The sequence below is a fragment of the Podarcis melisellensis genome, assembly GCF_964234715.1.
Source record: "Podarcis melisellensis genome assembly, chromosome: 5".
Lineage (NCBI taxonomy): Eukaryota > Metazoa > Chordata > Lepidosauria > Squamata > Lacertidae > Podarcis > Podarcis melisellensis.
Window position 1 is genome coordinate 417,486 of NC_138537.1, and position 12,682 is coordinate 430,167.

The window sequence follows — 12,682 nt, forward strand, 5'->3', positions numbered from 1 at the left end:
GCGGCTGGGGCTCCAGAACGGATCCTGGTTGTAAAACAAGGTATGACTGTGTGTGAAAGAAACAGGACACGAAATTAATTTTGCAGATTCCAAATTGCTCTTTAACATGGAACATCACCACAAGAGAATAATCATGGAAGCCATCGAGATAGAGAAACACCCTCACAACATGAACAAGCGTGACGACACATCCCGCTTGCCAGACATCTGGAAATTAGCCCTCCCCACAAAAACTGACACCAGATCCAGAGGCACACAGAACGCCATCACCAATCAACCACACCAGACCCAAACCCAGACCCTCTCCACAGATAAATTACAGACACCATCCAGTAGCCAAACCATGGTGGCACCTCCGGATGCTGCACCCCCCTGCAATCCCTACACAGATCTGGCTGACACAGGCCACAAAACCACAGCTCGCCCCTATACACGAAGCCAAGCCAGAGCACAACTAAGTGCAGTACAGCCATCTTCTCAGAAAAACTCTTCACAAAGTTCAAGAGGTCAAGACACAAAGACTTTAGCAACTAATCCACACCTAATGACCCACCTAAGTGGTACTCAGGATATCACTCAAGAAATCACTCAAGATATCCCTCAAGTAATTAAGGAACAAAAGAAGAAAAGGCACACTAGCCTGGGAACTTCCTCTCTGCCCAGAACATTGGAGGCTATACACCACACCCCCTCAACAGTATTTATAGGAACTCAAACACTGAGATCCTGCTCTGTTCCAGTAACAAGAAGCCGAAAGCACCAGCCTGAAGATGACGAGTGAGACCTCGTCGAAACGTCGCCTAGACACCCCAACTTTTACACGGGAAGACACCCGAGGACACCAAAACCTGCATTCCTGTACCCGTGAAAATCTACGAAAGCAAATATATATATATATATATATACACATACACACACACGTATATTTACACACACACACACACACACACACACACACGTATATATATATTGTTGTTTAGTCGTGTCCGACTCTTTGTGACCCCCTGGACCAGAGCACGCCAGGCCCTCCTGTCATCCACTGCCTCCTGCAGTTTGGTCAAACTCATGCTGGTCCCTTCGAAAACACTGTCCCACCATCTCGCCCTCCGTCATCCCCTTCTCCTTGTGGCCTCCATCTTTCCCAACATCAGGGTCTTTTCCAGGGAGTCTTCTCTTCTCATGAGGTGGCCAAAGTCTTGGAGCCTCAGCTTCACAATCTGTCCTTCCAGTGAGCACTCAGGGCTGATTTCCTTCAGAATGGAGAGGTTTGATCTTCTTGCAGTCCATGGGACTCTCAAGAGTCTCCTCCAGCACCAGAATTCAAAAGCATCCATTCTTTGGTGATCAGCCTTCTTGATGGTCCAGCGCTCACTTCCATACATCACTACTGGGAAAACCATGGCTTTTACTATGCGGACCTTTGTTGGCAAGGGGATGTCTCTGCTTTTTTTTTTTTTTGCTTTCCCCCCTGCTTTTTAAGATCCTGTCTCTCTCTCTCTCTCTATATATATATACACACACACCCAGATATAGATATATAGTGCTAAAGGACCCCTGGCAGTTCAGTCCAGTCGCCTGTTCCCCTGGGGCCTGTTCCGCCCCTCCTTGCGGGGTCCGACTGGATGCCCCCGGGGTTCCCTTCCGGCTCCGCCATTCCGGGCGGGGCGGGCGTGGGCGTTGCCGGGCAACAGCGAGAGGCCGCGCTCCTCCCCCCCCGCCGGCCGGCGAGCGGAAGTGGGCGGGGCCGGGCGACGTCGCATCCGGCGCGGCGGGTTGAGGCGCTTCCGGCGGCCGGGGGCGCAGGCGGAGAGCTGAGGCGAGGCCCCCCCCCGGCCGGTCCCTCCGTCCGTCGCGAAGGGGAGCCAGGAGAGGCGGAGGCCCGGCAGGGAGGCGGCGGCGCCTGCGCAGAGGGGACCCGGCCGGCGGCGGGCGTCGCGTGGGGAGCGGCTGACACGTGGAGGCGCCTGGCTCCCCTCCGGGCGGAGGCCGCAGGTGGGTGTCCCGGGGCGGGGAGGGGGGAGCCGGGCGAGGGTCCCGCGGGGTCTCGGGCGCCGCCTCCGGGGTCCGGGACTTCCCTCCCAGCCCGCCCGCCTCGCACGTGGCCCCGCTCGGGGACCCGAGTTCGGGCGCCGCGCTTCCTTCCCTCGCCTCCTCGATGGCTGCCTTCCGAGGCCCCCGGGGGGAAGCGGCTTGGGCAGGCGCCCCTCGGCCTCTCCGGCTCGGCCGCCCCGCTCGCCTCCCGGCCGCGTCTCCCTTTGCCCCCCGTGCCCGAGCCGGCGAGGAATTCTAGCCGGAGGCCGGATCGGAAGATGGCTGCGTGTTCCAGTGCCCGGCCTCATCCGCTGTTCTCACGTTCAAGTGCAGCAGAGCAGCAGCTGAACGCGGGGTTTTCTTAGGCGACGACAGCTTGGCGCAGGTGGCAGGAAAATGAATAAATAGATAGATAGATGATGGAGAACCGGGGAGGGGGACCGTCGGAGAGTCTCTCCCGCACAGAGGACCTTTGAGGGGATGTTTGCCGAGACCTTTTGTGGGGTTTGGCGAGGTCGCCCTGCCCTGGTGTGTTTGCCCCCAGGGCTTTCCCAGAGAGGGCACGGAAGGATACACAACATTGCACAACTTAGCTGGCACAGGTCTGCTTCTTTCCCTAGATCTTGCCCTGTTGGGAACTCATAGATCTTCGTATGCAGAGTGGGCACAACGAAATTGCAATTGAACTGCATGATGGTGAGATGGGGGAGCACCAGTGGCTAGAAGCATCTGGGTAGAGAGCCCAGAGTTCTTGCTGCTGGTCCCCTTGAAGGGCCTGCATGGAGGGGGGAACTGTGGTGGCCCTTCAGACATGGCCAGAGGGCAGCTCCCATCATCCCTAGCCCTTGACCACCCTGGCTGGGAGTTGGGAATCCAGCCACACCTCTGAGCGACATATTTCTCTCCCCCCTTGGCTTCAGGGGGCAGAGCTCCTCCCTCCTCAAGGTGTGAAGGGCGCCAGGCTCCCCGGTATGGCGTGGGGAGACCCCCAGCTGAAAATCCAGGCACCCCAGAGGTAGCAGGACCAATATAGAAAGAAGGCTGTTTCCTTCTCTCCTTGTGTTTAGATGGGCAGCTGAGGAACCTAGCATGTTCCCCCCAAAGAGGGTCTTCCACACCCTGGGTGCCACCAGAGGTTGGCACCGATAATGAAGAGGGCAGTTCCAGAACCAAGGTGGGCACTGAAGAAGTCCAAATACTCTGTTTCATCCAGGAACACTTGTGCCCAGGGTGCCACAACAGGCTTGATCACCTTGATCTAAAGCAGCCTGTTTGGCACCAGACAACCAGAATTCACTGAGGTCCACCTGGAGCAATTCTGTTTCCCCCCACTGCAGGAGGGGGGGTCTTACTAGGATCCTTCCTGTGGTTTCAGGAAGTGCCCCTTCCCTTAGGGAGGTACTGTCTGCTCCCACCACCCACAAAAGCCAAGGGCACCCATGGCCAGCCTCTCACCCCCAAGGCTGCGCAAGAACCTTGACCAGAATCTGTGGTCTTGGTCAACGTGTGTTTGAGCTGCTTTATTTGCAGAGTGTTTGCAGTGGGTCGCAAAGGGGAAGGGCCCCCGCCTTGCACACGAAAGGTCCAGTGGTCAGGCCCCAGTGGCAGCATCCCCAGCAGGGCTGGGAAAAGACACCCTGGCTGAAATCCTAGACAGCTGCTGCCAGTCAGTGTAGGCAGTACTGAGCTAGATTGTCAGTGTAGCTGCCTGTGTTGATTTGCAAGAGATTCCAGAAGTATGGTGTGTTTATTTTGCTCTTTATGACACCGTGAGCTGCCTCTGGCAGGCCCTGTCCAAAAAGGTGGCAGCATAAATGATTTTGTACATATATAAAACGTTTCTATCAGTGGAGGTGCAGTTTGGATAGAATACCAAGATTCCTCGCAGCTTCGCATGTACGCCTTGGGTGGTTGTCTCAGCGCCAGAATAATCAGCACCAGCCCTCCAAGCAGCCGCTGTGGAAAAAGCTGCTCAGAGAGGCTGTGGAATCTCTTCCTTAACCCCTTCAGAGGCTGGGGGAGAGAGGCTTCAGGATCTTGGGGATTGTGTTCCTGAGCACACAGCTGGTCTAGGTGGGCTCTTGAGTCCCCACAAGAGAAGCGTCCCTCCCTTGGCTCCCAACCTCCCACCAGCCTTCTTTGCGCATGCACGATGGCACAGGGCTTTCCTTTTCGTTTGCTTTCTGCCAAAATGCACTTGCAGCAATTAGAGGTGCTTGATAGGGGCGGCCGCTGGGATCCTGTCCAACGGGCTCTACTGGGAGCTTGCAGATCCTTGCCAAACTCCCTGGAGATTTTCCTCATTATGGGAGTTAAATTTACAAGGAATGGCAAAATGCAGAGGGAGTGATGACATACTGGGAGCAGGGGCATTCCATTAGGCTCTGTGAGAACTCCCCCCCCCCCCGTTGCTAAAAGACCTGCTAGTTCTCAGGGTGGGGGTCAAGTTATTAAATAACTTCTGAAGCCGATCAAAGTTTACTGGATTTCTGTGACTCACAAGTGCTAAGTGCTGCTTGGCCTTGAGTTGAACCTGCCCAGGAATAACCAGGGGTAAAGTGCGGGCTGAGGGACGCTGGTGGCGCTGTGGTCTAAAACACAGAGCCTAGGGCTTGCCGATCAGAAGGTTGGCGGTTTAACTCCCCGCGAAGGGGTGAGCTCCCGTTGCTCGGTCCCTGCTCCTGCCCACCTTGCAGTTTGAAAGCACGTCAAAGTGCAAGTAGATAAATAGGTACTGCTCCGACGGGAAGGTAAACGCTGTTTCTGTGCGCTGCTCTGGTTCACCAGAAGTGGCTTAGTCATGCTGGCCACGTGACCCGGAGGCTGTCTGCGGACAAATGCTGGCTTCCTCGGCCTATAGAGCGAGATGAGTGCCACAACCCCAGAGTCGTCTGCGACTGGACCTAACGGGCAGGGATACCTTTACCTTTAAAATGCGGGCTGAGTGCAAAAGTTTGGGTTGCCTTCCTGTGGAGCATTCACAGTGCTGGACCACAAGTAGTGTTTTTTTTTTTTTAAAAAAGGACCATACAGATTCATGGAAGAGGAGCGATGTCTGGCCTAGTGTACGCCGTGATGTGATGCCTGCCAGACATCATTGTGGGTGAAGAGGATGTGGCAACATAAGAGCTTCCAGGGGCATCTGCTTGCTGAAGTTGGATCTGGGGCAGGATGGATGTCCTGGGTCTGTCCAGCAAGGCGGCTGTTGCACAGGTCAGCAAGGCAAGCGCTGGTGCGCTTGTGGGTCACGTGTGGCTAGCAGATGGGGCAGAGGACCCTTCCGTGGTCCCTGGTGTGTACGTAGTAGGGGGCATTGTGCTGTAGTTATAATTTGCGTGGGAAAACATGGTGAGGATGCCCTGTTAGGTTTGGGGGGCCTGCCGGGGCTGTCGACTCAAACCTTTAGCGGTAAGCAAAGAGGATCTCCTTCGCACATGAGCAATTCCATCCTTGGATGTGTCATTGTGCGGAAAAAGGTCCAGTCAAAATCTGTGTGTGTTTTTTCTTGGTGTGCCCGTTAGAAGTGAGCCCTGCCAAGTCCAAGGAGGACTTGCTCCCAAGTGTCTGCTGGACTGCAGCCGTAACGCGTGACCAAGGATCACAGATCTAGGCACCAGCAGTTCCTGGGATTGTCACAATCTTTGCTTTCAAATCCAGCTCGGTCAACCACCAAATGCGGCATGCTTTTCGCAACAGAACATATATTTATGTAAAGAATCCACTTTTTACGAATGTAAATACCATTTTGGTTTGGTGCTTACTAGATACAATGGTCTTCCTTAAGCCTAAACTCTGAAACAAAAGCCCGCATTATACCAGAAAGCCCAAGATGGGAAGTGATAAAATGGGCATTGAGAGGAGGGCTTTGTTGAACCGATCTGGTATGCTTGCAAGATTTCCAGGTATTCACTGAGCAGTGATGTCATGCTTATTGTACCAGGTTTGTTAGTGGAGTAAAGTGTGAAGCTTTGTTTGCTGTTCGGCAACTGAGCCATTCTAGCAGCAGAAGTAGTTTCTTGGGAGGAGGGGGGGGGGGCTTGTCTGTACCAAGGCACGGCAGAGAGTCAGGGAGTATAAAGTTGGACGGGGGTGGAGGTGGGATGGGGGCTGGAAGCGGCAGCAGCAGCAGCACCTCCAATTTGGCTAGCTAGACTCCAGCTGGAGGAGTCCAAGGCGCTGGGAGGTCACTTCCCCCAGGCATGAGCTCCTTTGCACCTTCTGTCCACAGGAGCCTCTTGCAAAGGGCACTGGAATTAATCTTTGTTTGCAGGTACAAATAGTAACTTTTCAAAGATGTGCTTGCGTGGAAATTCAGTAGTCTCTTTGTATATACTGTTCAGGAACAATATTTGACATTTCAGGCAAAGCAGAAATCCCGAACAGCAGCACCTGGAGGCATCATTTGGGTGATCTGCTTAAACTGGAAAGGTCCACCACCCTTTCCCCTCGTTCCTGCACTCTCAGCATCACAAGGCCTCCTGACGACCTGGGCAGGTGCCTGCTCAGGTGGCCAGGCGTCTTCCCAGGGGGTTTGTCCCCAAGCCTTCCAGCACTCTGGGTGGAGGTGGAGCCCTTGGTTCCTCCTGGAGCGTTCTTTTCGGAGAAGAACCGCAGGAAGAATAATATCAGTTATTACACAGCGAGATGGACAAAGCCTTTTGGGCCAACAGCTAGCATAGCAGAACGAGGGAGGAGGAGGAGAGGCACCAGCCGGGTAAAGGGGGGTTTATCCTGCAGCAAGCCCCATGGGGTGTTTCAGAAAGGCCATCTCCCTTGGTGGCACCGCGTCTCTTCTGTGAGCGGAGCATTGCTGCGTTGGAGCATGACTTGCACACGGATGAAACTTTAGTGGTGTTTAGGGAGCTTGGAGCCAAACTAGCTGTGGAAAAGCAGAACCGAAGATCTAGGCCATATTTCAACTCATCCCCAAACGGTTCTAGTTGTTTGGCTGGCTGACTGCAGTAGCAGAAAAAGTGCTTATGGAGTTAATCCGGGCTGGACTCTTGATGGAGTTGACCACCTGAGAGGGATCTGACCAGGGTGCCAGTGGCTGCTCAAGGAGGATAAGGAGATTGTAGAAAAGCTGCGTCTGTCTCCACAGCAGAAGATAAAGGGCAGCTCCCAGTTGTGAACTTGCTTTTGCAGGAAGGGAGTCTGAGGAACTGAAGCAGGTGGTGGTTCAGGCTAGTGGTGAGCTGGGGAGGACAGGTGTAAAAATTGAGTTTGTGTGTGTGTGGGAGAAGCCTGCTTCTTGTGTTATAATAACCCACTTGGTGTGTCATTCAGTGAAGCTGAATGTGGGGAGATTCAAAAGAATGGATGCATTCATGCATAGGACCTGGAAGATCACTTAGATCACCTGGGGAGAGTCTGCTTGCAGTACTGCACCCCACAAAAGGTCACAGGGTGGTGACCCCAAAACGGTCATTTTGTGCTCTTCCCCATTTTCCTTCCTCTTCCCCGTTGCTTCAAGTGCCTTGTAGAGACAGCTGTTTCCCCCAGGCCCTGTTTTTATCTGTAGGAATTCCCCGAATTCCTGTTTCTGTCTGCTTTTGCACAACCTCTTTACTGGTTTTGTGTTGTCTTTTTGTTTTATTGGTGATGCTTCCTACTTTTATACTATATACCCCTTAGAGATACTAAGCCATTTAGAAATGTTTTAAGTAAATAAATATAGCACGTAGCTGAACTACCAAGAAGTGTAATGATGTACACTAACTTTAAAGCGGCTTTCGCAGAAGTTTAGACAAGTTGAGGAGGAGGAGGCCATCCAGGACTGCCAGCTATGACGACTCCACCTGCCCCCTGCGCCAGAGCCGCTTTCTGGGGAGTGTGAACAGGATGGAGCTGTTGTTCGGATGTGTGGCCTTGCTGTGGCCTTGGCTTCTGGCTGGTTGTGGTGGGAGATGCAGCGCTGGACCAGTAGGGCCTCCTTGCGTCTGACCCCCTCGCCAGACTCTTCTTTCTTAATGTGCTTGTATCACATCCCTGTTTATGTGACTCCCCATAACAGTGAGGTCTAGAAAGATTGCAAATTCTAGAGATATTGCAAATGGAGACCCTGGAATCCTCGCGGCCCTCGGTTCAGGTTCCTTGCCTCCGTTGACTCTTGGCCTCTTCCAGGAGGGTTGGTTCTCCAGCACTGACCGTGCGGGGCTTCATATTTATTCCACAGAGCAAATGATAACGGACAGTCGGGCTGACTTCATCTGCGAAGTGCTGGCGCCCGTTTCACCATTTTTGCGTCTTGCATTGTGTGTTTACTCCGGTTCCGAGCACAAAGCTGCCCATTGTGTGAGCGAGGAAGGGTTTGGTCGGCTGCATAATATCCTCAATGCTTTTGGTGATGGAGATAACATCGGGGCGAATGTGCCTTGTGCCGGGGCCGGGGGCTTGGCCCCTCGCGGGCCGTTAGGGCACTTTGAATAGAGGGGGCTGTGCCGTCCGTCTGGGGGCCGCAGACACGTCCTCCACCCCAGCCCCAGACCGCCTTGCAATTGTTGTGGGGGATGTTTTCCTTTTTCCTTTTTCCAAACAACCCTCCAGGGCGAGGGGTGCCAAAAGCGCTCTTGATAAGGCAGCCCAAGCTGCCCTCTGGATGCTTTCTTATTGAAGGGTTGAGACAAAATAGTTCATTGGCGGGGCTTCCCTTGTAGATAGGGGGCTGGCTGTTAAGAAGGGCTTCACGCAAGCCCCACTGATAAAAGCAGCTGCAGCTCCAGTGAGCCAGTCCTGTCTCCTCTGGCTGCTGGTCCAGCGAGGTGCAGCCTGCCTGCCTGCCTGCCTCTGGCCCCTCTTCTTTCTCCCTGGCTGGTGCTGTCCAGATGCTGCCCAAGAGAGGAAGGGCCCAGCTAGTGGCAAGAGAGGCAGCCAGGTGTGTGTTGTGTCTTCTAGACCCGGAAGCAGCGGGAAGCGTACCAGCAAACTCGGGGGCTGCCCTGAAGGGGCTGGCCATGTGCTCTTGCTTCACCTGAAGGTCTCGTGAGGTTTCTCCTGCCTTGTTGTGCAAAGTGCCTGGCTGCTGGCCAACAGCGGCTCCTAGGTTTCTGAGGTCCAAGAGATGGTGGGATTGTCTTCATTTTTGGGGATGGACTGTTTTCTTCCAGAGCTCAGGCTTATAGGGAAACTGTTTTCATTTCTCCCCCTCAGCCTTTCAAGTTCACAATTTCAAAAGTTGGTGCTCTATTTATGAATACTCAGCAGTGAAGCCGTGTTGCTTATGGGGCAAGTGTAACGTTATTTCAGGAGGAGATTGAAGTATTATTAATTTCCAAGTATTTTCTCTCTTTTCTCTACCAGATGGTGATGATGATGATTTTTAACTTCCTTGTTGCTTTCTGACTTGTCCTCTGCTGGGAGCTTGTCGGTTCTCTTACCTTGGAGTGGATCTGGGGAAATGGCATTCTGGTTACGGGACAAAGCAGGGCTGGCAACAAGACCCTGTCTTATGGAATTTCCCTGTGCCAGCCAGTGAACTGCGCCCTCCCTCATTCCATTCCTTCTTTTCTGTTTCCCATCCGACAGTCAGCCAGAAATCTGTGGCTCAGTCTTCTTGGGCCGATTTGGGGGCGTTCTTAAAAATACCTTTTGTCCTTCTGCAAACCTTGGGGTTCTCTTACACTCGCTGGGGCCTCTTGCTATTCTAGATTCATAAGGCTCAGTTGGCACTTATGCCGGAGGCGGACATTGTTGGCCTCGTGTGGCCTGAGGTGGGAGCCTCTGTCTGTTCTTAAGCGCTTTGTCTTTCCTTTTCCGGTTCTCCCCTTTTAAGGGTCAGGTGAACTCATATTCTTCGTTCTCTGTTCCGTTAATGCTCTTGTCAGCCTTTGCAAACAGCTGTTCTGGCTGCGATTGGTGGAACTGCGGCCCAGAGCATCTCTGGCTGGGGGCACCAGGCGGGTGAAGGCTGCTTGGGGAATTCTCCGTCCTCCATGCAGTGGAGCTGCTGCTCTCTGGCTGGCTTTAGGGGAGACCTCTGCAGGGTGCAGAGTGAGGCCAGGAGTGCTGCTGCTGCTGCTGCTACCTGTCATTTGTGTGGTTGCAGCGCCGGTGGCTGTTGCTCTCCTGGAGCGGCTGGCATCCGTGAGAGATGCGGGCTCCTCTTGGGCTCACGATGCCCAAAAGCCTTTCCTCCTCTTTCTCCTAGCCAGTGTTAGAAATGAGCCAGATGCCAGGCACGTCTACTGACTGGCGCGGGTCCACTTGCTGCGCCCAGGTGGAGGTCTCTGGATGCCTGGTTGGCAACTGGGGAAGGCCAAAAGTCACTGAGAAATTTCCCTTAAAGCTTTGGAATGGTTGTCTTCTGGATCGTTTGGCTTGATGTTTTCATGTGCTGTAAACCGTTTTGAGATTTCTTCTTTAAAATTGTGCTATTGAAATGAAATGAATAATAATAATAACTCCATCATTCCACTGTGGTGACAGCAACCTGGGTTTAAGGTCATTTGGGGATTAGATTATATATCTGAGCTTCTAGCCCTGCTGCTCAGTCCCGTGGCCTCCCCTCGACTGCTGGAAAAGGAGCAGCCGAGCTGTGGCTGGGTGCAGAATAGTTGGTGGGTGAACACTTGGCAGCCGGGAGGGAGGGTGTCTGGTTGGGAGTTTGTGCCCCTCTGGAGGCCTTGCTCCCATTCTCTTGAAGAACTTCTGAGGGTGGGGATGTTCAAAGAGCTGTGGGCAACTTGTGAACGGAAGCGGAGATGTTCTCCTGCCAGCTCTGTGAGTCCTGCAGACGTACTGAGTGAGGTTTGCCCAGGAAGGCACGCAAAGATACCCGGGGATGGAATGGGTTGATTCTAGTGCCCTTCTCTCAGCCGGCTGCTGCAAACTTTGATGTCGCTCTTGATTCTTGAGGCATCTGAAGCCTTTGATTTGCAGAGTGAAGAGAGGGACATTTGCCTTGGCTGGGCGTTTGAGCCCAAAGGGCGGCAACGCACGCATCCTGTGCAAAAACCCCTTTCATAAATTTAGGGCACTCAGCAAGATTTATAGAGCTATTTCATCTGGTGGGGAGAGAGGACCGTGTGACCCTTTGATTCCAGTGCAAATGCCTGGTTACAAGATGACTTCACTCTCAAAAGGCAAAACCCATGTTGACTACAGAACATAGTGCACCCACCCTTTTATAGCGTCACCTGCAAAGAAACTGTTTGGAAGCTAACAGTTAAACTCTGGAGGGTTCCTTCAAGGGGGCGGCACCTTGGTCACTTGAAAACACTCAGCCACAGGTAAGTAAGCACAGGAGGCCAGCTATTTCCCATGGAGTCATTTTTTGCCGTTTGGATCAGCTTGTGGACGCTGTGCCAGGTTTCGTTCTGAAAACTCTTGTCTTTCGCAGGAGAGGAAGCTGTAGCCTAAAATGAAGGCATGGGTGGCCTTAGGCCTGTTCAGCATTTTGTACATGTTCTGAGCTTGGTTTTGTGGTGTAGCAGGGATTTCTGAATACCGATGGGGGCTGGTCTGATATATTCGTAAGATAGAAATTCAGCATGCAGTGTGGAAAAACTGTATGAAAGCAACTCTCTCTCTCTCTCTCCCCCTCCCCCCCACCCTACTTGCAGCTCCAAGTATATGTGGAGCCCAGCTGAGCTCTTGAGATGTTTCCAGAGGGGGGAGTGAGAACAGGGATTTGGCTGAGTGTCTCTCAAGGCAGTCTCAAGATCTTAATAACTTTATTATTTATAAAGCACCTGAGATTAGGATGCCCTATACAAGAAATTAAAATACAGCAGCCCCTGCCTGCAGGTTCCTCATTCCCCTCTTTCTGCTCTTCTGGAAGTGCTGTGCTGCTTAGTGTTAGCTGGTTAGTGATGGGGGTGCAAAGTTAAACTCTGGAATTCACTCCCCCAGGACCACCATCTCAGGTGGCTGGAAAAAGGATTTGGCAAATGCATGGAGGATAAGGCTGAGAGGCTTCCAGGCCTGGTGGCTGGGCTCTGGCTCCCTAGTCTGGGGCAGAGGACTCTTGTGCTCAGTCCTGCTTGCAGGTTTTGCGCACGGTTGGAGCAGGATGCTGGCCTAGGTGGACCACGGGCTTGATCCAGCCCCAGGGCTCTTCAGATGCTCTTGCGTATATTGCTCATGCAGTGGGGATGCAGAGCTATGCAACGTTTATGGACAGACTGAAAGTAATTCAAGAGGTTATAGGAAGTGTTTGCCACAGGTGGAAAGATTAAATGAGGTGTTGATGGGGAATTTGCTAGGCGAGCTGGAATCCACGGTGACAAGAAACAGGAAAAGTCCTGTGAAACCCTCAGCTGAAGAACTCATGCATTAAGATGTGGAGAGTCCGGGTTCTGCTGCATTAGCAGGGTGGTCAAGGCATGTGTGGGTCAAGAAGGAACATGCTGGCCACTCTTGTGAAACAGCTCTGGGTGGGTGGAGAGGAGGAGAGTTGGAGCTGCTTGGCCTCCTTGGAAACAGCGTTGGCTAATACTTCACCTCTTGGTGTATCTATATATCTATAGACAGATAAAGATTTATAGATATAGAAATATTTGAAGAAATGCTTGTAAGCATCATGAGCAAAGCATTACAAGAACACACAGAATTCAAGGTATGCTTAGGAGTTTCACGCTAAAATTCTGCTGCATCTGTTCTGTTGGGATCTAGCTATAAACCTCCAGTTCCCCTGCCATGATTTTTCTTCTGG

General features: G+C 52.8%; 1 protein-coding gene across 4 annotated transcripts in view; it reads left to right on the plus strand.

Annotated features, from left to right (window-relative positions):
- Window positions 1-1,868: 1,868 nt before the first annotated feature.
- Window positions 1,869-12,682, plus strand: part of ATP13A3 (ATPase 13A3) — a 47,667-nt gene continuing 36,853 nt past the window's right edge. For 2 of the 4 annotated variants that reach the window (XM_081910736.1, XM_081910738.1), the window contains exon 1: window positions 8,841-8,905. In XM_081910736.1, coding sequence (XP_081766862.1) covers window positions 8,856-8,905 — 50 coding nt within the window. In that variant the 5' untranslated portion in view covers window positions 8,841-8,855. Of the gene's footprint in view, window positions 1,993-8,840; window positions 8,906-12,682 lie in introns of those variants that run through there. The other 2 variants (XM_081910739.1, XM_081910737.1) reach the window with 2 other exon arrangements.